We start from the raw sequence: 26,533 nt of genomic DNA on the forward strand, positions 1-26,533 counted from the left end.
GGCAAAATTGTTATAAAGAATCAATAAAGTAGCACCAGTTTCCTCATTTTGAATGACATAATTTTAGACTTATGTGGTGGATGAATGTCTGTAGTAAGTAAATGCCTTATGAGAAAATCACACATGTAGAATGGTCTGCTTCTTCTCGCTGTTTTAAATCCAGTTGAACATGTGTGGGATTCATTAAGCTGAAAGACTATAGCCCTAATATTGCCCACAGAGGATGTTTATTCTATTATGAAAGGCTTTAGAGCAAACTGTGCTATATCACCAAGACCATGGTATAACTGGTTTTCCAGTATACTTTGTATCCATATCACTGTCTCAGAAGCCACATTTAGCAAAGGTACCTTTTAATACGAGCACAATAACTTTGTTTTGTGTAGCTCAAAGTTGCTTTAAATTAGAATTGCATGTTGCATACAGCAAAGTCCATTACCACTGAAATGTCGTTTAGCATTATTGTGAGAGAGATTGTAAGAATCTGTGAAAATGTATTTGCAGTATCAGTTTGCTAACATAGTTGACTGCACATTATTTCACTATCACAGAAATGATAGCAAGCATCATTTAAGTTCTTGACAACAACGTTTGATGTGAAATCAAATGTGCATGCAGGTCATTGTAAAACCAGTAATTAATACATTACTGAGTCTTCATTCATCACATTGTGGGCAAGTGAATTATGGTTTTCATCACAAAGGACATTTAGGTTAAAAAGTAGAAATTTGTGCTAATGAAATGTTAGAACAAGTACACAGTTAGATGGAGAATTTCATAGTTAACAGAACCAGTGACACTATCTTTAGCCTACTGGGTATAGATTGTCAGAAGCAACAATAGGGTCCAGTGTACATGAATAAAATGTGATGCAAGCATTGAAATTAAAGATTTAAATTGTTATCTTCTAGGATTGTTTGTAGATGACAAAACTGCATAAAGGGAGGTCACATCATTAATAACTTAACACTAGTTGCAGGGAGATTTGAAGAGAATCAGCTTGTGATGAAAAGACTCAACATAACTTACATAACTCTAAGCCAAGTAAAAAGACAAAAAAGTCTTATTAATTCCTTCACTTCACATTGGCCATCAATCTCTGGAAACACTTCTAACTCCAAACTGTTTTTCTGGAGGGATTTAACATTAACAAACACAAAAACTTTGCTTTAGGGATGGCAGATGCCAAACAGATTCTTCGCAAGAATTGAAAGAAGGTTTAATTCGCACATGAAGGACAGCTTTTTCCACACCCATGCTCGACCAACTCAATAAGAATTTATTACCAGTCTGGCACTCTTACCATATAGATTAATGGAAGAGATAGAGAAGATTCAAGGAAGAGCTGCACACTTCATCAAGGGTTTGCTTAGTTAATATGAGTCATTGAAATGTCAACTCTAATGGGAGACACTACAAGAAAGACATCATGAATCATAGAGAGCTTTTCTCTCATATTGCAGTAGTCTGTGACCAAAACGGTACTGAAACAGAGGATGACAGACTAAAGGCCGAAATACTAAATTTCTTTTTCCAAAGCTGTTTCACAGAGGAAGACTGCACAGTAGTTCCTTCTCTAGATTGTCGCACAGATGACAAAATGGTAGATATCAAAATAGACAACAGAGGGATAGAGAAACAATTAAAATCGCTAAAAAGAGGAAAGGCTGCTGGGCCTGATTGGATACCAGTTCGATTTTACACAGTGTACGCGAAGGAACTTGCCCCCCTTCTTGCAGCTTCTGTAGGTCTCTAGAAGAGTGCAGCATTCCAAAGGATTGGAAAAGGGTACAGGTCACCCCTGTTATCAAGAAGGGATGTCAAACAGATGTGCAGAACTATAGACCTATATCTCTAATGTCCATCAGTTGTAGAATTTTGGAACATGTATTATGTTTGAGTATAGTGACGTTTTTGGAGACTAGAAATCTACTCTGTAGGAATCAGCATGGGTTTCAGAAAAGACCATTGTGTGAAACCTAGCTTGCGCTATTCATCCACGAGACTCAGAGGAACATAGACACAGGTTCCCAGGTAGATGCCGTGTTTCTTGACTTCCGCAAGGCATTCGATACAGTTCCCCACAGTCGTTTAATGAAAAAAGTAAGAGCATATGGACTATCAGACCAACTGTGACATTGGATTGAAGAGTTCCTAGATAACAGAACACAGCATGTCATTCTCAATGGAGAGAAGTCTTCCGAAGTAGGAGTGATTTTAGGTGTGCCACAGGTAGTGTCATAGGACCGTTGCTATTCACAATATACATAAATGATCTTGTGGATAACATCGGAATTTCACTGAGGCTTTTTGCGGATGATGCTGTGGTATATCGAGAGGTTGTAACAATGGAAAATTGAACTGAAATGCAGGAGGATTTGCAGTGAATTGGTGCATGGTGTAGGGAATGGCAATTGAATCTTAATGTAGACGAGTGTAATGTGCTGCGAATACATAGAATGAGAGATCCCTTATCATTTAACTACAATATAGCAGGTCAGCACTGGAAGCAGTTAATTCCACAAATTATCTGGTAGCATGCATTAGGAGTGATTTAAAATGGAATGATCATATAAAGTTGAGGTGCCAGACTGAGATTCGTTGGAAGATTCCTAAGGAAATACAGTCCAAAAAGAAAGGAAGTAGGGTACAATACACTTTTTTGCCCACTGCTTGAATACTGCTCACCAGTGTGGGATCCATACCAGATAGGGTTGATAGAAGTGATGGAGTAGATCCAATGGAGAGCAGCACACTTTGTTACAGAATGATTTAGTAATCGCGAAAGCATTACGGAGATGATAGATGGACTCCAGTGGAGGCCTCTGCAGGAGAGACGCTTAGTAGCTCGGTACAGGCTTTTGTTGAAGTTTCGAGAACATACCTTCACCGAGGAGTTAAGTGACCATGAGGATAAAATCAGAGAGATTAGAGCCCACACAGAAGCATACCGACAATCCTTCTTTCCACGAACTATACGAGACTGGAATAGAAGGGAGAACTGATAGAGGTACCCGAGGTACTCTCCGCCACACACCGTCAAGTGAATTATGGAGTATGGATGTAGATGTAGATGTAGTCTATGTTCTATTGAGAGTCAAGGAACATATTACTCCATTACTCCCTCCAACTTACATTTAATGTAATTATCACAATTTTGACATCTTTCTACTATTGTACTGTGAATAAGCATAATGGAAAAGGAGGCAGATGTTTCTGAAACATCATTTCCTCTCCACCACAATCCAGGTAGTGGCTTGCACTGGTATTGTTATTGTGGTCCACAGTCTGAATACTGGTTAGATGTAGCTCTCGACTCTGGTTTATCTTGTGCAAACCTCTTCAGCACTTCTTAACAGCTGTAACATTCATACTTTTGAACCTCCTCACTGTAGTCAAGCTGTGGTTTCCGCTAGAATTTTTACATCTCTACACTTCTGTCCAATACCAAATATACAGTTCCTTGTTGCCCCAAGATGTTTCCTATCATCTGATCTCTTCTTGTAGTCAAGTTTTTGTCAGTCTGTTTCAGTACCCCTTCAGTAGTTATCCAGTTTACCTATCTAGTCTTCTTTTTCTGTAGCAACACATTACAAATGCTCATGTTCTCTTCTTGTCTGAACTGTTTATCATCCACATGTCACTTCCATACAGGGCTATAAGCAAGACAAACATCTCCAGGAAAAACATCCTAACACTTAAATTTATATTTGGTATTAACAAATTTCTCTTTTCCAGACATGCTTTTGTGCTGTTACTAGTCTGCATTTCATATCCTGTCTGTTTTAGCCATTTTCAGTTATTTTGTTGTCCAAAAAGCAAAACTCAAAAACTAATTTTAACATCTCACTTCTTGATTTAATTTGCTCAGCTGATTCAGTTTGCCTGCATTCAATTATTCCTTTACTTTTGTTGATAATTATCTTATAAGCTCTTTTCTGAAAGTTATCCACTCTTGAAACTGTGTGCCAGACAAGACTAAAACTTTGGACCTTTGCCTTTAGTGGGCAAGTGCTCTACTGACTGAATATATGAACATGACCCTTGGCCCATCCTCACAGCTTTATTCAATCAGTACCTCATTGCTCACCTTCCAAACTTCACAGATGTTCTCCTGTGCAACTTGTGGGATAACCATTTGTGGAAGGAAGTTTTGCAGGAGAACTTCTTTGTACTTTGGGAGGTAGGAGATGAGATGCTGGTAGAAGTAAAGCTGTGAGAATGGGTTGTGACCCATGCTTGGATTACTCAGTCTAACCCTTGGAAGCAAAGTCTCGAGCTCAAATCTCAGTCCAGAGTGCATTTTTAATCTAAAAGGAATCTGTGGAGTGAGAATTTGATTTGGCTATCCATTCTGTTCATCTTATTTTCTGAGTTCTGTGCTATATCTGACAGAACTACAATGTCATTGACAAACGTTAAAGTTTATTTTCTTCACCCTGAACTTTAACGACCTTCACAAAGATCTCTTTGATTTCCTTTGCTGCTTGCTCAGTGGACAGATTGGATTGCTCCTTTTTCATGTCCTCTGAGTCTTACAACTGCTGTTTGGTTTCTGTACAAGTTGTAGGAAAGTGGTTGCTCCCTGTTTTCTATTCCTGCTTTTTCACAATTTCAAAGAGTATTTTCCAGTATACTTTGTCAAGAGCTTTCTCTAACTCTACAATATAAGTCTGTCTTTTTTTAATCCATGAATCTACCTTACAAGTCATAGTGTTGGTACTGACTTGAATGTTCCCAAATTTCTATGGAAGCTAAACTGATCTTCCCAAAGGTCAGCTTCTGTCAGGCTTTCAGTTCTTCTGTAAAAACTTAATGTCAGTATTTTGCTAGTATGGCTTATTAAACTGATTGTTCAGTAATATTCATTCCTGTCATCATCTGGCTTCTTTGGGACTGGAATTATTGCATTCTTTGTTAGGGTTAAGGGTATTTAGCTTGAGTTGTGTATCTCTTGTATCATGTGGGAAAGTCTTGTCATGGCTGGCTCTCTCAACGTTCTCAATAACTCTGTGGGAATATCATCACTCCAAGGACTTTGATTTGACTAAGGCCTTTCAGTAACCTGTCAGATATGTCTCACTTTATGTCTCCCATCTCATATTCTCTTCTTATAACATTATCTTCAAGTTTGTTTCCCTTTTGTAGACCCTATATCATTCTTTCCACCATCCAGTCTCCCTTCTTTGCTTAATACTGACTTGCCATCTGAGCTCTTGATAATCACACAGCTACTTCTCTTTCCACCAAAGATCTTTTTAACTGTCCTATCCATGACATCAATCTTATTTTTTCCTTTAGGCACGCGTGTTTTGCAGCTTTGCACTTCTCCTGTAGCCATTCCTGCTTTTTCATCTTGCACTGCCTGTCAGTCTCATTTTTTACATGACTGTGATTTTTTTTACCTGCTTCATTAGCTACATTTTTGTGTTTTCTCATTTTGTTAGTTAAATTCATCATCTTGTGTGTTACCCAAAGAATTTTAATTGGCTTTGTCTTTTTTGCTCTTTGATCCTCTGCTGCCTCCACTATTTTATGTCTCTAAGCTACCAATTTGTGTTCTATTGAATTCCTTTTCCTTAGTTCGTCAGGCATTATCTAGTGCTCCCTTTGAAACTCTTTGTTATCTAGGTCTTCTTGTCAAAATTTTCTGCCTATCTGCAGTCCATAACCAACAATTTATTGTAGGACTCCACATCTGTCCATGGAAAAAGTTTTACAGTTTAATACCTGATTTCTAAATTATATAATCTACCCAAAACCTTATGGTTTCTCTTGGTCCCATCCACAAATCAATCTTATTTTGTGATTCCTAAACCTATTGTCAACAGTGATAAATTATGGTCTGTGCAAAATTCTACAAGGCCTCCTCTTCTCACATTCCATTCACTCAGTAAATGTTCTCATATTATTTTCCCTTCTCTCCCATTTCTTATGAATTATGGCTTCTCACACATTTACATCTTTGTCTCCTTTAACAATCTGAATAATTTCTTTACTCATACCATTTTCAAATCTTTTTATCACCCATGGAGCTAGTAGGCACATATAGGCCTAATTCTATTAGTGTGGTGGGTGTTGGCTTTACTTATCTACCTCATTAAGGAATCTAACACTACATACTTTGACCAATAGAATGCCAGTTTTATTTTTCCTGATGCCACATCCTCCTGACTAATCTTCACCCAAAGATCTGAAAGGGGGTGTTGTTGATGTTGTTGTGGTCTTCAGTCCTGAGACTGGTTTGATGCAGCTCTCCACGCTACTCGATACTGTGCAAGCTTCTTCATCCCACAGTACCTACTGATACCTACATTCTTCTGAATCTGCTTAGTGTATTCATCTCTTGGTCTCCCTCTACAATTTTTACCCTCCACGCTGCCCTCCAATACTAAATTTGTGATCCCTTGATGCCTCAGAACATGTCCTACCAACTGATCCTTTCTTCTAGTCAAATTGTGCCACAAACGCCTCTTCTCTCCAATACTAATCAGTACCTCCTCATTAGTTATGTGATCTACCCATCTAATCTTCAGCATTCTTCTGTAACACCACATTTCGAAAGCTTCTATTCTCTTCTTGTCCAAACTAGTTATCATCCATGTTTCACTTAAATACATGTCTACACTCCATACATATACTTTCAGAAACGACTTCCTGACACTTAAATCTATACCTGATGCAAACAAATTTCTCTTCTTCAGAAACGCTTTCCTTGCCATTGCCAGTCTGCATTTTATATCCTCCCTACTTTGACAATCATCAGTTATTTTACTCCCCAAATAGCAAAACTCCTTTACTGCTTTAAGTGTCTCATTTCCTAATCTAATTCCCTCAACATCACCCGAATTAATTCGACTACATTCCATTATCCTCGTTTTGCTTTTGTTGATGTTCATCTTATATCCTCCTTTTAAGACACTGTCCATTCCGTTCAACTGCTCTTCCAAGTCTTTTGCTGCCTCTGACAGAATACAATGTCATCGGCGAACCTTAAGGTTTTTATTTCTTGTCCATGGATTTTAATACCTACTCCAAATTTTTCTTTTGTTTCCTCTACTGCTTGCTCAATATATGGATTGAATAACATTGGGGAGAGGCTACAACCCTGTCTCACTCCCTTCCCAACCACTGCTTCCCTTTCATATCCCTCGACTCTTATAACTGCCATCTGGTATCTGTACAAATTGTAAATAACCTTTCACTCCCTGTATTTTACTCCTGCCACCTTCAGAATTTGAAAGAGAGTGTTCCAGTCAACATTGTCAAAAGTTTTCTCTAAGTCTACAAGTGCTAGAAACAAAGGTTTGCCTTTTCTTAATCTAGCTTCTAAAATAAGTCGTAGGGTCAGTATTGCCTCACATGTCCCCATATTTCTACGGAATCCAAACTGATCTTCCCCAAGGTCTGCTTCTACCAATTTTTCCATTCATCTGTATAGAACTCGCATTAGTATTTTGCTGCCGTGACTTATCAAACTGATAGTTCAGTAATTTTCACATCTATCAACACCTGCTTTCTTTGGGATTGGACTTATTATATTCTTCTTGAAGTCTGAGGGTATTTCACCTGTCTCATAAATTTTTCTCACCAGATTTTAGAGTTTTGTCAGGACTGGCTCTCCCAACGCTGTCAGTAGTTCTATTGGAATGTTGTCTACTCCTTGTTTTGACTCAGGTCTTCCAGTGCTCTGTCAAACTCTCCATGCAGTATCATATCTTCCATTTCATCTTCATCTACATCCTCTTCCATTTCCATAATATTGTCATTAAGTACATCACCCTTCTACAGCCTGTGTATATACTCCTTCCACCTTTTTGCTTCCCCTTCTTTGCTTAGAATTAGGTTTCCATCTGAGCTCTTGATATTCATACAAGTGTTTCTCTTTTCTCCGAAGGTCTCTTTAATTTTCCTGTAGGCAGTATCTATCTTACCTCTAGTGAGATAAGCCTCTATATCCTTACATTTGTCCTCTAGCCATCCCTGCTTAGCCATTCTGCACTTCCTGTCGATCTCATTTTTGAGACGTTTGTATTCTTTTGCCTGCTTCATTTACTGTATTTTTATATTTTCTCCTTCATCAATGAAATTCAATATTTCTTCTGTCACCCAAGGATTTCTATTAGCCCTCATCTTTTTACCTACTTGATCGTCTGCTGCCTTCACTACTTCATCCCTCAAAGCTACCCATTCTTCTTCTACTGTATTTCTTTTTCCCGTTCTTGTCAAATGTTCCCTTATGCTCTCCCTGAAACTTTGTACAACCTCTGGTTTAGTCAGTTTATCCAGGTCCCATCTCCTTAAATTACCACTTTTTTTGCAGTTTCTTCAGTCTTAATCTACAGTTCATAACCAATAGATTGTCAGAGTCCACATCTGACCCTGGAAATGTCTTACAATTTAAAACCTTATTCCCAAATCTCTGTCTTACCATTATATAATCTATTGGATACATTTTAGTATCTCCAGGGTTCTTCCATATATACAACCTTCTTTGATGATTCTTGAACCAAGTGTTAGCTATTATTATTTTATGCTCTGCGCAAAATTCTACCAGGCGACTTCCTCGTTCATTTCTTACCCCCAATCCATATTCACCTACTACGTTTCCTTCTCTCCCTTTTCCTACTACCAAAGTCCAGTCACTTACGAGTATTAAATTTTAGTCTCCGATCGCTATCTGAATAATTTCTTTTATTTCATCATACATTTCTTCAATTTCTTCGTCATCTGCAGAGCTAGTTGGCATATAGACTTGTACTACTTTCGTAGGAGTGGGCTCCATGTCTATATTGGCCACAACAATGCATTTGCTGTGCTGCTTGTAGTAGCTTACCTGCATTCCTATTGTTTTATTCATGATTAAACCTACTCGTGCATTACCCCTATTTGATTTTGTATTTATAACCCTGTATTCACCTGACCAAAAGTCTTGTTCCTCCTGCCACTGAACTTCACTAATTCCCACTATATCCAACTTTAACCTATCCATTTCCCTTTTTAAATTTTCTAACCTACCTGCCCGATTAAGGGATCTGACATTCCGAGCTCCGATCCGTAGGACGTCAGTTTTCCTTCTCCTGATAACGACGTCCTCTTGAGTAGTCCCTGCCCGGGATCCGAATGGGGGACTATTTTACCTCCGGAATATTTTACCCAAGAGGATGCCATCATCATTTATCCATACAGTAAAGATGCCTGCCCTCAGGAAAAATTACAGCCGTTGTTTCCCCTTGCTTTCAGCTGTTCACAGTACCAGCACAGCAAGGCTGTTTTTGTTAGTGTTACAAGGCCAGATCAGTCAATCATCCAGACTGTTGCCCCTGCAACTACTGAAAAGGCTGCTGCCCCTCTTCAGCAACCTCACGTTTGTCTGGCCTCTCAACAGATACCCCTCCGTTGTGGTTGTACCTACGGTACAGCTATCTCTATCGCTGAGGCACGCAAGCCTCCCCACCAATGGCAAGGTCTATGCTGCATGGGGGGGGGGGGGGGGGGATCCAGCATATTTTTCCTAAAAAGAATACATTCATCAGTAAACCTTACAGTAGAACTTTATTTTCTGAAATAAATATAATGACTGTATTTTCCCATGCTTTCAGCTAGTCACAGTACTAACATAACAAGGCTATACTGGCTAATGTCACAAGGCTAGATCAGTCAATCATCCAAACTGTTATCTCTGTGATTGCTGAAAAGGTTGCTGCCACTCTTAAGGAAATAAAGGCAGTCTGTTTGAAATTGCTCATGTCTTAAATTCAAATCAACTGGTGAGTAACATTCAGCACTATGTCTCTCAATCCCATGAACCATAAAATGTTTGAATCCTCCTTGGCATGCTGCATATATAGTGGTCAACATGTTGCTGCTCAGACTTCTCAAACCCTTGGACGATGGATCTCTTGAAGTCATCCAGTGTGTGAGGAAAGTTCTACAGTGATATTCTGTAAGTTTCAACTATCCCCAACCATGCTTATTCAGGTTCATTTCAGCACTTCACCCCATTTGGTGGACCAAGTCTCCTGTTGGAAAATGTTCACTACATGGGCGTAGTGTGCTCTGTATTATTCTCTTGAAAAAGAAATCCATTGTCAAAATGCCATATGTATGGTGGGACAATAGGTTGGAGGATCCTGTCCCAAACCTACACAGCCCTGAAATTGACCTACGTGAAGATGAGAGATCTTGAGAACAAGACAGTAAGGGCACCAATCAGAAAAGGAGGAGGTACCTTTCTTATTTGTGCCTCATGCTATAAGTTCTCCCCCCTCCCAACCCCACCCCATCCCACCCTTCTAAACTAAGTTAGTAATCTGTTTATTATTCAGAAGTAATCTACATAACTGTTAATACATTTATCCCATTGTGGGACAAACAGTCAATGCCTTAATGGAAAAATATTTGCAGTTGCCTATTGAAAGTAAGTGTACACCTCTTCATCTGAAGCAAATTGACAGGCACGAATGTCTTGGTTTTAACATGGGAAGAGATTGGGACAGTATGGAGGATGTGGAAGAGCTTCCCAGCAAAACTTGTGGAAACATGTGGGCAGCCCACAAGCTGCCAAGTTTGTTTTGGCTACCACACAGAAGCCCTTACACATCCTCCATACAGCCCCACTGCCTCACCATGTGATTTTCATCTTCTTAGAGCCTTCAAGGAAGACACTCATGGCTGTAGATTTGGTTCAAACACAGAGGTGCATGTCTCAGTACAGTCAAGGTTCTGTAGGCCACCATAAACATTTCTCCATGAAAGCATTGCCTGTCTTGTCTCGTAGTGGAAGAAATTGATTTCTTTTGAAACACTCATGCAGCATTGGAAGGATGTTTTGCATGTGTGGTATGGTGTGTGTGTATGGGGGAGGGGGGGGGGGGGGGCATGCAACTGTGTGCGCACATGCTGAGTGTGTGTACTAATTAATTGTAATAAAGGACTTTGTTTCAGAGCTGAGCATTTTGTGGTGTATTTTTAATGTACCTGTCCTCTTCTGTGTGTTTCCTCTATGTGGTGTGTAATGGTCTGTCAGCCTACACATTTTATCCATCGGGGATTTTGAATTAGTCCACTGAATGTAATTAAATATTTAACATCATCCAGAACAGATGTGTAGTAACTTACTGACATTTTTCAGATATGCATAAATGTTATCAGTTTGTCAAGATTTGACCTTTAATAGAGCTCAGATGAAACCAGATATGTTTTATAAGACATACAGTTGATTTTTCTTATGTGCATTTCAGTAGTAGAGCCATTCTTACCGTCGTTTTGTCATAAAACTTATTGGAAGAAGTGGTCTAATAGAGAATTACCTCTGAGTTACATTGATAACAAGTTTCATGATGAAGGCACAGTGACACTGTTGTAGTGAGGTGCACTTGTCAACAGAACGATTGTAACTAAAGATACATTTTGTACCATTAGTTGAAGTATTTCTGATTATGACACTAATTATGACAACGGAGTTTTTATGCTTCAGTGTTTCTTATTTATTTTTTCCTTACCGTAATATACGTGATGTGGATAGAAATTCTTTGAGAGGGTCTTCAGTAAAAACTTGTTTACTTTCTAGTTTGTCTTATTTCCTGTAACTTCCACACTATAAACACAGTTGACATACCATAGCCTATAGTATACTGGTTGCTTGATATTGTCTCATTCATATATATGGGTAAAATGAGGTACATGGGGAAGACCAAGCTTTGTAGATACTAGACACAACAGACTTCTCAGTAAGCCCTGTTTATCCCAATCTAAACTGCAAATACAAAATTTGCTGAAGTGGACACACCAATAAACACTTATGCGAAGTTCAGAAGAACACGAAATCCTGAAGATGGGCTAAAATTTACAGACGCGCGAAATTTGGCACGTACTTCGATGCGAGATGCCTTTAATAGGTTCCACAACGAAACATTGTCTCGAAATTTGGTAGGAAATCCGAAGAAATTCTGGTCGTATGTAAAGTACACAAGCGGCAAGACGCAGTCAATACCTTCGCTGCGCAGTGCCGATGGTACTGTTATCGACAACTGTGCCGCTAAAGCGGAGTTATTGAACGCAGTTTTCCGAAATTCCTTCACCAGGGAAGACGAATGGAATATTCCAGAATTTAAAACACGAACATCTGCTAGCATGAGTTTCTTAGAAGTAGATACCTTAGGGGTTGCGAAGCAACTCAAATCGCTTGATATGGGCAAGTCTTCAGGTCCAGATTGTATACCGATTAGGTTCCTTTCAGATTACGCTGATACTATAGCTCCCTACTTAGCACTCATATACAACCGCTCGCTCACCGATAGGTCTGTACCTACAGATTGGAAAATTGCGCAGGTCGCACCAGTGTTCAAGAAGGGTAGTAGGAGTAATCCATTTAACTACAGACCTATATCATTGACGTCGGTTTGCAGTAGGGTTTTGGAGCGTATACTGTATTCAAACATGATGAATCACCTCGAAGGGAACGATCTATTGACACGTAATCAGCATGGCTTCAGAAAACATCGCTCTTTTGCAACCCAGCTAGCTCTTTATTCGCACGAAGTAATGGCCGCTATCGACAGGGGATCTCAAGTTGATTCCGTATTTCTAGATTTCCGGAAAGCTTTTGACACCGTTCCTCACAAGTGACTTCTAATCAAGCTGCGGAGCTACGTGGTATCATCTCAGTTGTGCGACTGGATTCGTGATTTCCTGTCAGTAAGATCGCAGTTCGTAGTAATAGATAGCAAATCATCGAGTAAAACTGAAGTGATATCAGGTGTTCCCCAGGGAAGCGTCCTGGGACCTCTACTGTTCCTGATCTATATAAATGAGCTGGGTGACAATCTGAGCAGTTCTCTTAGACTGTTCGCAGATGATGCTGTAATGTACCGTCTAGTAAGGTCATCCGAGGACCAGTATCAGCTGCAAAGCGATTTAGAAAAGATTGCTGTATAGTGTGTCAGGTGGCAGTTGACGCTAAATAACGAAAAGTGTGAGATGATCCACATGAGTTCCAAAAGAAATCCGTTGGAATTCGATTACTCGATAAATGGTACAATTCTCAAGGCTGTCAATTCTACTAAGTACTTGGGTGTTAAAATTACGAACAACTTCAGTTGGAAGGACCACATAGATAATATTGTCGGGAAGGCGAGCCAAAGGTTGCGTTTCATTGGCAGGACACTTAGAAGATGCAACAAGTCCACTAAAGAGACAGCTTACAGTACACTCGTTCGTCCTCTGTTAGAATATTGCTGCGCGGTGTGGGATCCTTACCAGGTGGGATTGACGGAGGACATCGAAAGGGTGCAAAAAAGGGCAGCTCATTTTGTATTATCGTGTTATAGGGGAGAGAGTGTGGCAGATATGATACACGAGTTGGGATGGAAGTCATTACAGCATAGACTTTTTCGTCGCGGCGAGACCTTTTTACGAAATTTCAGTCACCAACTTTCTCTTCCGAATGCGAAAATATTTTGTTGAGCCCAACCTACATAGGTAGGAATGATCATCAAAATAAAATAAGAGAAATCAGAGCTCGAACAGACAGGTTTACGTGTTCGTTTTTCCCGCTCGCTGTTCGGGAGTGGAATAGTAGAGAGATAGTATGATTGTGGTTCGATGAACCCTCTGCCAAGCACTTAAATGTGAATTGCAGAGTAGTCATGTAGATGTAGATGTAGATCCCCTCAAATTATTCCCCTGTCAAGGAAGATAAAAAAGAACAGTTGGTACTCGCTTGATTGGTTAAGTTTTGAGTGATTCATTTCAGAGATGGAGACTATATTTAAAAAAATTAATATATTAAAAAGAGGTGTGAGATACATGGTAATGCATGTGAATGCACTAAACTTCCGGAGACAGTCGTGTTACTTTATGTGAGGTGCAAAACTGAAATAAGTGTGTATAGACCAGTTAGTTTTTACTTATCACAATACCTTAAAAATATCTTGGAGAGAGAGGAATGACTGGCAGCTAAAATTTTGTTAGCTTCAACTTGCTCATTTATATTGTGCGAATGCATGCAGTTTGATTGAGCACACTAAAGTATTCTTTACTCAAAACATTATTCTTTATGCAGATGGTGAAACAGTTTATGCCTAGAACAGTTTCCTTCTAATGTACAGAAGTCTTCAACTTTCCCCATAGTGTTCACGTACTGAAATGATGATTATAGTATTAACATTTCTGTGTCATACGATACAAAACTGTATACTTCTCCAACAGCTTTTCTTCAATTTTGAATGGCAGTAAGTTGGTGCTGTTGTCAACCTCAATCATTTATATAATCATTTGAGTCTTGTGCATATGTTTTAGTAACTATTACAAACAGTTTTCATGTAACCACATTCATTCATGTTATTTCACTATATAATTTTGGAAAGGGAGTCTCAATCAACTTTTTGTGCCCATGTGTAGCTCTCAGAGGCAGTTTCTGTGAGTACTGTCACAAGAGTAGATGTGCTTCTTGCTTCCTAGTAGCTGTGCACACTACTGACACAGAACTCGCAGGTGAAACAGAAAAACCTCTACCAGTCACTTACCTTACATTTTCATTGTTCAAGACATCATAACAGTATGTTCACACTGCAATTTACAATGTCAAATTCAGAAACTGAGTTATAAAAAAATGAAACAAGGATAATAGGAAAGCTCTTGTGATAGTCTGCTCAGCATAGAGAAATATCAGTCTGCACATGCAATAACATGAATGAGGCGCACTGATTGCCAGCTTTGCTGTTTGCACTTAATGAAATTGTTAGTTTCTGCTTAGTTTTAGAATCAGAATAGTTCAAAATGTCTTTTATATTTGTGTGACTAGGAAATTATGTTTGTAAAATATTTCAGTTAACAATAACAACATTTGCCACATCTACTACTGTACTGTAAGAGTGGAATCAGACAGAATAAAACTATTATTAGTATATATATTTTATAAGTACTTCAAAGAACATTAATGTGTTACATATCATGCACCAATAAACAAACATTCATAAAACACCACACAACAGTGTACACTGTGCTTTTCATCCTGTCATTGAAGTTGTTATTAAATTAGCCACAGACACTACAGAAGGCCATACTCACCAAGAACAGAAAATGGTATGAGACTGACAGTGACACACAAATTTTAAGAATGAATCATATTCTATAAAATTAAATGTTTCTTGTTTAACAGTGAAGACAGGAAAGACACAGCAAAGAAACAGACTAGTTACTTGGAACCTAGTGGAAAATAAGCAGATTCAGAATTTTGAGTGAACTCTGCTCTCTACAACGTTATTATTAAATTTGTAATGTATTAATTATCCTGAACACTTGAAATTTGACACTGTTTAACATTTCTGTCACTTCACCCAGATTCTGCTAGTGGTGAGTAAGGTCATTTCAAGTCTGACTTGTAGTTTTCTACTAATGCTATTATTTCATCCTGTGTGTAATCCACATGCAACATGCTATAAGTATGAATAATTGAATATTACACTTGGAAAGTATGTCACTAGTTGACCCGATATTCCAAAGCATTGTGTAAGCACAAATTCAGTCTTCTCAAATAACTTTCAGTATTTTCCCAATTTCAATACAGTTTTGTTTTATATGAGTCGATAGGTGCACAGAAAAAGATAAATTTTGATCTTAGTAATGGTGCCATAAAAGGTGTAATGAAAAAGTAGGTATAATTATCATTTCTTCCAGAGTAATTACTAGGTCACAGCTGACTTCAAACTGCACATTGCATATACTTTAGAAATATGTATTGTATATGAACTTCTTTGTTTCTTTATTTTACTTTGTTGTTGTGTTTGATATGCTTGCTGATAGTTGATGTAGTACTATTTCCTGTGTTAGTGATGGTGATCTCGTTTGTCAGTTCAGTCAAGCTTTCAGTTCTATATTTCATCTTCACAACCTTTTTGTTGTATCTGATATTCTCTCTCTCTCTCTCTCTCTCTCACTTGCCCAGGAGCACACGTGCTTGCATCCCCCCTCTTCCCCCCCCCCCCCCCCCCCACACACACACACGCGCACGCAATCACACAGAATTGCATAAATACAAAATTAAAATAGTTTTGTTACACAGAAAGCAATCTAATCATGCTAAATCAGAATATAGATTTTAATTACGTGAAAAATTGATCAAACAGCTTTGAGTATTAAAGTAATCAATAGCACTTAGTGCAAGTAAATGCACAATGAAGACCAGAGGATCTGAAGATTCTCAACAGTGTTTTGTAATCGTTTTTGACATGTAGTGAAAGCTAAAGATCCCGAGAGGTCCATCACCTTTCTGTGTTAGTATTTCAATATTTACAGTGGAATTTTTGGAAAGTTAAGTGCCTGCAATGCATATGACACAATATACTGAGTTAAGCAATGTAACATACACTTGATAATCAAATGCACACAAAAACAAATTTTCATATTAAATGAAAACTTGATGTTCTACTGAGTATCAAACCAAATTTGTTGCATATTATACATGCAACACTCAAGAATTTGTTTTCTGAAAACATCTCAACTCAGTACCTCAGTATGTCAGTAAATCTCAACTGGGTGTCCAAACTTCACAGGGTCTTTCCTGCATGCATGCCAAACTAACTGCCCTAAGATAAATTATGTGGTAGAGAATGGCTTTGTTGCAGCCCAAGATTTGTTTCCATGTTGGGACTTACGCATTTCTATGTAGTATGTACTAAAATGAACTTTCCTATCATATTAAAATTGAGTTTTGGACTGGGACTCAAAAATACTCTGCTGCCGAGCATTTTATTTAATAAAGAGCCAACTTCTATGCTGTGCATAAGGCATTTAAGTGAAGCAGGCAGGTTAGGAAGATATTGTGGTACCAGAATACATGTAAAAAGAGTTACTGACCAAGTAATTTATTGGACTGTCAATAAAAATACAAATTGAATCTTGAAACCCACTTTGCATTCACTGACTATGAAAAAGCATCTAAAAGTAAAAAAAATCCTTCCTGTGTGGGATTTTATGAGCAAATGATTATATTCTCCCCACCTTGTGGATGCCATAGAAGGCTTATAGCATGGCACAAAAATAATGTTGAAAATAGGAAACCTACTACCTGAAGATATTTGCATCAATCAAGGAGTAGGTCATGGTTGTACTTTAGCCCGTATTCTTTTCAGTATATATGTAGGTAATTTAGTTAGAGAATATAAGTTGAGAATGAGGCCAGAAACTGAAATAAATTAAAGAATGCCCCTCATGACAGTATTTTTTGGTAATCAAACTGTCGTTCAATAAAATTAGGATGATTTTCAGAGCTTTGTAATATCCTCAAAAAAACCTGTTTGAGATATTACATGGAAGTTCCCACACAGTGGCCAGAATATGGCTTGTGTAGGCAAATATCTAGGCCAAACAAAAATAACTCTTAGATGATAGAGTAATTGTACAAGTATGAATGTTACCTAACTTACAACATTAATCATGATTTTGATTACAAGTTACATAAGTAGCTGGCATATGTGAAACAATATGAAGGAGTCTAGGAAATTAAGGAACGTGGTGGCTGTATCATGTTCACTGTATGCAGAGATTTAGGTGAGGAATACCAGATTTCATAGTAAGATACATAATCGGAAATGAGATTTCTGAGATCTCTAAAAGGCTGCATGGAACTAGGTGTATTTAAAAGTGATGATGCACGGGAGAACTGAAAATTTTTAAATGAAATAAAATAAAGGAAAATATCTCACAAGTATGAACAGAATATAAGAATGAAGAATACTAATTGAAGTTTTATGATGTAGATTGAATGGCAGAAGAAATGTTAGAAGACAAACTAGATGTTGGTATCAACTTGCTTTGTGGCTAAAACAGTCATGTGTATTAGTCTTTGGAAGAAGTATTGGAATCCTTAATCACTAACTACTGAGACATAAGCGAACTCCAGTGGAGCTGAGAGACCCAAAGAGAAGACAGACCCTTATTTTAAAGCTTCTGAGACTTGAAAATACTTCTTGCAGTGAGAGGAAAATGCTGACAGGAAATATAAATTGTGAAGGATGATGTGCAAGTGAAAGTGGTAAGGAGAAGTTACCCAACATCAACAACAAGAGTCAATAGCTAGAGGACAGAAACTTTCTAACAGTTGATATAGGAAACCCAACGACCTGCAGGCAGTCAATACATCCAAGTTTCAAGCAGAAATGCTGAATGAAATCATGGGATTTTAATAATATAGAAACAGGAATATTTTTTTATATTTGCTTTGTGTGTGTGTGTGTGTGTGTGTGTGTGTGTGTGTGTGTGGGTGGGTGGGTGGGTGGGTGGGTGGGTGGGTAGGAGGGGGGAGAAGCTATTTTCAATACTTGTAAGCATGGAAAGTGAGGTTCAAATGAGTTGAATGTGGAACAAGTATCTTAGTATATGATATTTAATCTTGTGTTACATTGTAATCAGATGATGGAAGTTTGCAGTGGGTATCATTTTTCTGTAACCAGTTACTGTTACAGAAAATTCATTCATAGTTATTTGGCTGTATAACTGAGTACACAATTTACAAGTCAGCTGGTGGATTGTATACATGCTGAGTTAGTCTGTTTTAAGAGAAAGGGTTGCCAGTCTCATGAGCTCTTGCGTTTTCTGAAGTTATTCAGTCACAAGTGTGTTTAACTATACTCAATTTGCAGGGGCCACATTTAGTGAGTTGTGAATAATAGAGTGCCAAGGTCTAAGGCAGGTAAAGTATTTCCCTTGTAACTGCCTGTTATTTGGTGATGCAAATAATTACTCACTTTGTGCCATAAAGACTGACTTACATAAATTATGCTCTGAAATGATACTAACTTCATAAAAAAGCAGATAACAATTTCTAAAAGAGTACAGATAAAAATAATTTCTAAATCAAGTATGTGTATTGGACATTTCCATGTGATACATAAAATAATTCAGTCAGCCAGTATCATCTGATGAGAAAGTTTGTTTCACCAATTGTACCAATAGTTTCTGGTTATTTGATTCTAAAAAATATTGGTGGATTAAAAGCCATTTATCACGGTATATTGTTTTTAATTTATTACTTCTTTAATTCCATGACCTCAATTGATTGTAGGAGACAGATGTACCCATTGTTTGTGGTTGCTGTGTCAATTTGTATATCAGTTGTCTCCATATATTTACATTCACTCATTCAATAAGTGACATGTGAGAGGTGTCACATCTCTTACACATTTGATTAAATTTTGTATCTTTGTTTTAGAAGATCATGTAACTGTTTTTGACATTCAGATGGCTGTATGTTGCCACTGAACCAGAAGCATCTTGGATATGATTGAGGAAAGTGTTAAAGACCTTTATGACCCAACACTGTTGCTTTCCCCAAGTCCACAAGCTGGACAGTTATTGCTCTGGCAAATAATGTTACCTATGCACTTGAACTTTTAGAAATGATATTGTTGCCTGTAATGAAGCAGTGATAAAAGGAAAAAAGTATGAATATCCGGTCAGATCTAAAAAATTTCAGTGTTGTTCAGGTACTCACCTAGGACTTAAAGTACAGTTGGGGAGTACGAGTAAACATAAGCATGTAACTACAAGTTTTATCAGTAGCATCTGCAGCCAGATGTGACATTTAAATTTATAGTAAATCACAATGTATAGAAATATGAAGTGAGAAAAGGGAATTAGTTTATTTGTGGATAAGTCATATCTCCGAGAAATCACAGATTTTATGGAACTGAGATTGGTTGTAGAGTGCTTGTATAACCTACCCACAAGTATTGCTTGAGAGTGTTGGAAATATACCAGACTCTACCATGAGCAATCATAATGCCTTTACAGAGTAGAATAGACATCTTACATACAAGTCTTGCAGAAATGGTAAAGAGTGTAAGATAGTAGGTGCCTGAAGAACCAGTTTCCAGTTAAGAATGTGTTGCCCACATAAGTATTACAAACAAGGGATCTAATTTATAACAGGATGTCATTTCTCCCATCTAGGGAAATGACAGCAAAGAAATACTTTTGTGATACAGCACAGTACAAGCTACCCTCATCTTGTCTTTTCAGTTATTTTCAGAAATTATCTCTAGATACCAAAGATAAATTTTTAAAAAACCTGCTCTCTTCATAAAAAGAAGCAAATTTTTTTTCTGCAGAATGAGATTTTTGAAAGTGTATTGATCAGCCATCTTTTAAAAAGTGTGCCATCACGTAGAAAAGGATGTAAGAAATAGTTTAGAGATTGGAAAATGGGCATTGGAGCAGGCAGCATTAGTCACAACAACAGACTTGAATATTTAAGCTGTGAGGAGGGATGTATGAAGAGATGAGGCAATTGATAATACTCACAATCAAGCCAATGACATATGGACTGTGAAATGATACGAAAGAAAAATAGTTGGCAGAGGGAAGCAAAAGGTCACAAAGCAAAGAAATAACTTAAGATCTTCATCAGTTAAAAATAAAGTACAGTCCTATTACCATAACTAATACCTCATCAGGGAAGGAGAAGGGAAGAGATGAAAAATGCATTCAGTTGGTACAAATCGAAGTGATGGGACCCTGTGTGTGTGTTGGAGCCAAAATCTTCAAATAAAGAATTATTATAAGTTCTCAATTTCAGGCATGAATAATGCAACATGTAAACCATGTTCAGCATGTGGGTTACGCTAGTACTGCCCATATTCCATAGGTGTTATGTTAGGTTCTTATTAAGTTACTGGCATAGAAAATTATGTTAGTTTATACTGGTACTGAGAGGTATTTACAGGTGGAATTTACCGCTAAAGAGATATATGAGTAGAAATTAATGTAAATCATGTAGTGTGGATGTAGGTGTAGATTTTCCCTTTGTATATGTCGGTAATAGAGTAAGAGTAGTAGCTTATCCTGTAATGAAGTCATAAAGAGAGTAGATATGAATGACATTGGTATCCCTTAATAAGTCTTTGTTGTTGAGTATTTTTGTATTCAGTACTCAATACTTAACTCTCAACACTATTTTGACTATTCTGTTGTTGCCTTTTTTTCACCTTTAGAAGTTTTGTGCAGCAGACTTTGCAGTCAGGGTAGCCACAGTTTGAGTGCTTAATTTTGAAAAGATAAGACTGCTTTAGCTATAAGTGCTTTGTTTATAGGCAGACTGGCTTTGCAACATTTTAGTTGTATACTTGACATCTTGATGCACACAGTCCAGTGTGCATCTGTTGGTAAATGATGGACTGTGAGCTGCTTAATTTTGCATAATCCCATAGATGATCATATATGGTCTGTTTTGAACAGTATTTCGGTATGTGTGGACCCCATTACACTGTTCATGGTATCATGGGAACATCCCATTTTATATTATGCTATTTTGTGTTTGATATCCACTACTTAGCAAAAAATTCCTGACTTTGAATACTGATTCATCCCATTCTCTTTTCTCAATCAGAACATGACTTGATTTTATTGCACACGATGATGCAGCTAAAATGCTGCAAAACTGTTCATGCCTATAAAACCATCATATCTTTTCAAAACTTTTGTGTCCGACAACATAAAATTATAAAAAAAGCTTCTAATTCACAGTGCAATTTTTTTAATTACCAGTTTCAATGTTGTTTGTATTTGGCATTTGTCCATACAGTTACCTTCATTCTTTTTTTAGGTCTCTTTTTCTCTCTGTGTATATAATTTGATTTATTTATTTCTGTGGGTCGTGTTTAATTACTTGTTGATAAGACTAGAAACAGAAAACAGGAAAGTTATTGAACTTTTAATATTCACAGTTGTTTTTCTGTATTTCATTTTTGCAAAGGCAACTGGTGCTCTTGACGTATATAATGTTCAGAAACAATAAAAATTGATGTTAATGCATATTTAATTATTGTCATATCATACAGTGAGTATCTGAAACATTGTATTTTTAACTAATGCTTAGTAAAGTAATGATTTGCAGCAGATAATAATTGAGCATTATTGTGGATTGTATTTTCACATTTTTTACATAATGACACTCTGTTTCTAGACAATGGCAGCAACCAAGCGTAATGCCGGGCTGACATCTGCTGTTCCCAGAGCCACTCTTAATGATGAAGAATTGGTAAGTTCATATAAGATTATCATTGTTAAAATGTTTCTATTGCAAAATTGTATAAAAGCTTGGAAACATTAAAACAGTCCATTTTAAACATGGAGAAACTAATTAGTGGAATATGGTTGGACAGTACTTTTTTTTTTTTTTTTTTTTTTATCCCCACACACACACATGTCCCGAACATATGTTCACAGTTTCAAGTGTATTTGTTTTTGACAGATGGAAAGGTTAGATGTGTTTTAGTGTACTCAGTGATTTTCAGTTATTATAAAAATGGAGCAAAGAATTTGCAGCAAATTATGTGTGAAAAATGTAATCAAGTGCTCTAGAACATTTGAAATGTTGACAGTGGCATAAGGTTAGTCTGCACTAAGTAAAAAATATGTTTACAAGTGGTACAAGCTCTTCCATGATAGCTGAGAAGATGCCAGTGATGAACCTCGCTCTGGACGTCCCAGCACATCAACAACAGATGATAGCATTTAAGCTGTGAATTACCATAAGATAAGTTGCTGAGGATGTTGGCTTATCGGTCAATTGTCATGCAATTTTTTCAGATGTTTTGGGCATGGTTTTGGGCATGAGACATGTGTCAGCAAAGGTTGTGCCAAAATTTCTCATTTTGGATCAGAAGAACCATCACATGAGCATCACTCAAGAGCTCTTGAATGACATCAATGAGGATCCTGATTTGCTGAAAATTGTCATAACTGGTAATGAAACATGGTTTTATGGTTATGATCTCAAACCAAAGCCCAGTCATCCAAAAGAAAGCATCCTGAAGAGCCAAGACTGATGATCTCAAACCAAAGCCCAGTCGTCCAAAAGGAAGCATCCTGGAGAGCCAAGCATGGAAAAAAAACCACCAAGTTTGATCAAATTTCAAAGTTTTGAAATCTTTATTTTTTTTTTTCAATTACCGTGGTGTAGTGCATCATGAATTTTTTCCTAAATGTCATAAGTTCAGTGAGGAGTATTACCTTGCTGTTATGCACTGTTCGTGGGAAGCAATACACAAAAATCATCTGGAATTGTGGAAAAACAGTTCATGGCTTTTGCATCATGACAATACCTCTGCTAATTTGTCATTGCTTACGAGAGATATTTCGGACAAAAACAACACGACAATCATGCCTCAGCCACCATACTCACCGGATTTCGCCCCCTGTGACTTTTTCCTGTTCCCAAACTGAAGAGACCTATGAAAGGATGAAGATTTTAAATGATTGAGGAAATAAAAATTGCATCACTGGAAGTACTCAAGGCTGTACAAAAAAAGTGCTTATGAAAAGTGCTTCAAGGATCACAAGAAGCATTGGAACAAGTGTATTGTGTCTGAGGTAGATTACTTTGAAGGGAACAACATGAATATTGATGAATAAATAAATATTTTTTCATAAAAATATAAAGCCACATTACTTTTTTTAAACACGTTGTGCTTTGTAACATGCTGCCTTTATGTTAGCATACATACTACTTCTCAAAAGTTGTCTTTTGAACTTTTATTTGGTCTCATAATGGAAACATATGTAACCTGGAAATGCTTGTTTTCACTGATACTGTACCCAATGCATTCATTACTATTGTAAGCAGAAAGTTGTTAATGGATGCATGTTACTTAATTTCTTCTCTAAGACCAATTACAAGTAGCATGTACTCAGTTGAGACACTAAGGAATGGGTGGGCCCTACAGAGAAATTTCTGAAACCATTGTTTAATGTGCTTGTTCAGGGACTCAGTTCATCTCTGTTGTTAGTCAGATAAATTTATCACTTTCTTTGTTAATGTAGTAATAACAGACTGCATGTAAGGTCATCATATTAGAATTTAACGTATTATCATTGAATTTGTAACTGCAAGATCAAAAAAGTTTTTGCAAATACCTTTGCTATTTGTTCCATGTGATCCATTGTTACCTTATGAAAAGAGTAGTGATTTTCTTATTATATTGTCATGTAGAAGACAATGTAATTAGATGAATGATGAACACTAACTTCACTTAATGAAGATTTATTCAGCACTTGCACATACAAGAGTGTGGAGCGAACTGCTTCTGGGCAGAACACATACAGTATATATATACTGTTACAGAACATTCCAATACAATGATTCTTGACATTTGTTGATACTTCTAGAATGTACTCAAACCAAATGTAGAAATTAAAATTTTACAGTTCAGGTGACTTTTGAACTCATGATCCCCCATGCAACAGTCTAGAACCATAACCACTACACCACAGGGAATGTGCCACTCAGCTTCTTCTGCAACGTTGCTCCCTCCTTAAGAGAACAGCATGTCAGTGTTATGTCATCGTGTGGGAACGAGTCATCGGTCCTGCATACTCTGACTCCCAATGACTGATGTTCACACTGTCAGTGATCTCATTAAAACTTCCTTTGCTGCTACACTCTTCATCATCTTTCTGCTTGTTACCTGTCACTGGAGCTTTGAGTTTACCCTGGGTTGCAGAATCCTTATAAGGCTTCATTTGAAGGATGTGGACTGTAGCTCATACCTTTCGTTGTTTTGTGTTGGGGATGAAATCTTCAACTTCATAAGTAACATCAGTCGACTGTTTTACAACCTTATAAGGTCCAAAGTAGCTAGCACCTGAGGAGCTTCTCAGAGAGACCAACCTTCTGAACAGGAGTGAAGAGCCAGACGAGGTCACTAGTCTGGTACACAACAGGGCGGTGGCTCGCTTCATATGTTCGGCGATCGTTTTCTTGAGCCTGCAGCATGCAGAGTCGAGCTAACTGCCAAGCTTCCTCTGCTCTGTTTAATGCCTGGCTAAAGTAGTCATCGTCCACATCATCAGGATGTAACAGAAACACAGTGTCCATCGTCTTAGTCACCTCACACCCATGCACCAGGAAAATTGGTGTAAATCCTGTGGTGTCTTGTTTGGTGGTGTTGTAGGCAAATGTTACAGAATGTAGCACCTCATCCCAGTTGCTGTGCTCAATATTGATGAACATTGATAGCATGTCAGCCAAGGTCTTACTAAGGTGTTCAGTATGCCTGTTAGTTTGCGGATGGTAGGTAGTCATCATGTGACGGGTAATGTTGCACTGACGGCTTATCTCTGTCACAAGATTTGATTGAAAAACTTTCCTTTGATCCATAGTTAACAACCTTGGAACACCATGTTTTAATACAATGTCTTCCACGATGAATTTGGCTACCTCGAATGCTTTGACTGTTTTCATGGCTTTTGGAATGGCATAGCATGTCAGATAATCAGTGCAAACAATAATCCTTCTTTTGCCATTAGCAGATGTTGTAAATCATCCAAGGAGGTCAATCTCAACACGCTGGAAAGGCATTTCAGCTGGCGCAAGTGGTATGAGTCGGCCAGGTGGTTTTTGAGGAACTGCCTTTCTCCTCTGGCACTCTCGACAGTGCGACACACAGTGATGGACACTCCTAAATAAACCTGGCCAAAAATCTCTTGCAAATCCAATAGTATGTCTTGATAAATCCTAAATGTCTGGCTTCAAGTGTGTCATGGCATTTCTGTAGAATATCTAAGTGCATCACTGATAGACACCTCTTTCCAAAAAGAGACAAAATTTTTCTTGCAAAGTAATCCATTAACTACCTTAAATTTTCCTTTCATGTCCTTTGACCGATTTAAGGCAAGCATAATTTGAGATATCTTGGTGTCCTTCTTCTGCTCAGCAGGGAGATCCTGGAGTGAAGTGAGACAGTCACTATCTTCCTCAAAGTCTTGATGTTCTTGCACAGGGTTTCTAGAAAGACAGTCGGCATCTTGGTATTTTCTTCCACTTTTGTACACTATGGTAATGTCATACTCTTGAAGACATAGTGCCCACCTGACGAGTCATCCTGTTGGATCCATAAGACCTGCCAACCAACAAAGTGAATGAAGTGCATTTTCAACTTCTCGCGGCATAATGAATAATCCATTAAATTTCGGGCATGCAATATGAAATACAAAATTGCACTTCACACGTTGCACAATGGTTCACCAGTGTTGTTGTTATTTCAGAGAAAACTTTTGCAATGTTCCTTCACACCATTACAATATGAACATCCATCAATCCCCACTTTAAATCTGTTTAACAAACAATTAGAAATTGCAAACTCCTCAAAATTTTTACAATTCTAGATTCAGGAAATCATGAAATGGGACACACTCATGAACTGTGTCAGCAAGAAGCTAAGCAGAAGATGCTATGACATAAAAATACTTACTACGCGTAGAAGAAAAAAAACATCCAAAAATGCATGTTATCTGCAGCAATATGGAATAATTTTTTGGGGCAACTTTTCAGTAAGAAAAATACTGTTTCATGTAGCACAAAAGGATCATAAAGGCAGCTGAATCAGCAGTACCCAGAAGTTCTTCCAAACCCCGATTTAAAGCACTCCAGAAACTACCATTGCCATGCTTGTACATTTTGACATGGTTACTTACCTAAAGGACATTTCAAAGGCTAAAAACAACTTAATATGTACGAATCAAGAAGTCTGTA

General features: G+C 37.7%; 1 protein-coding gene across 1 annotated transcript in view; it reads left to right on the top strand.

The window, feature by feature from the left end:
- Window positions 1-26,533, top strand: part of LOC126305264 (protein unc-13 homolog C-like) — a 1,060,877-nt gene that overhangs the window by 630,321 nt on the left and 404,023 nt on the right. Inside the window, exon 10 of the mRNA XM_049992034.1 lies at window positions 21,965-22,039. Coding sequence (XP_049847991.1) covers window positions 21,965-22,039 — 75 coding nt within the window. The remainder of the gene's footprint in view (window positions 1-21,964; window positions 22,040-26,533) is intronic.

The sequence above is a fragment of the Schistocerca gregaria genome, unplaced genomic scaffold (assembly GCF_023897955.1).
Source record: "Schistocerca gregaria isolate iqSchGreg1 unplaced genomic scaffold, iqSchGreg1.2 ptg000304l, whole genome shotgun sequence".
In the NCBI taxonomy this organism is placed as follows: Eukaryota; Metazoa; Arthropoda; class Insecta; order Orthoptera; family Acrididae; genus Schistocerca; species Schistocerca gregaria.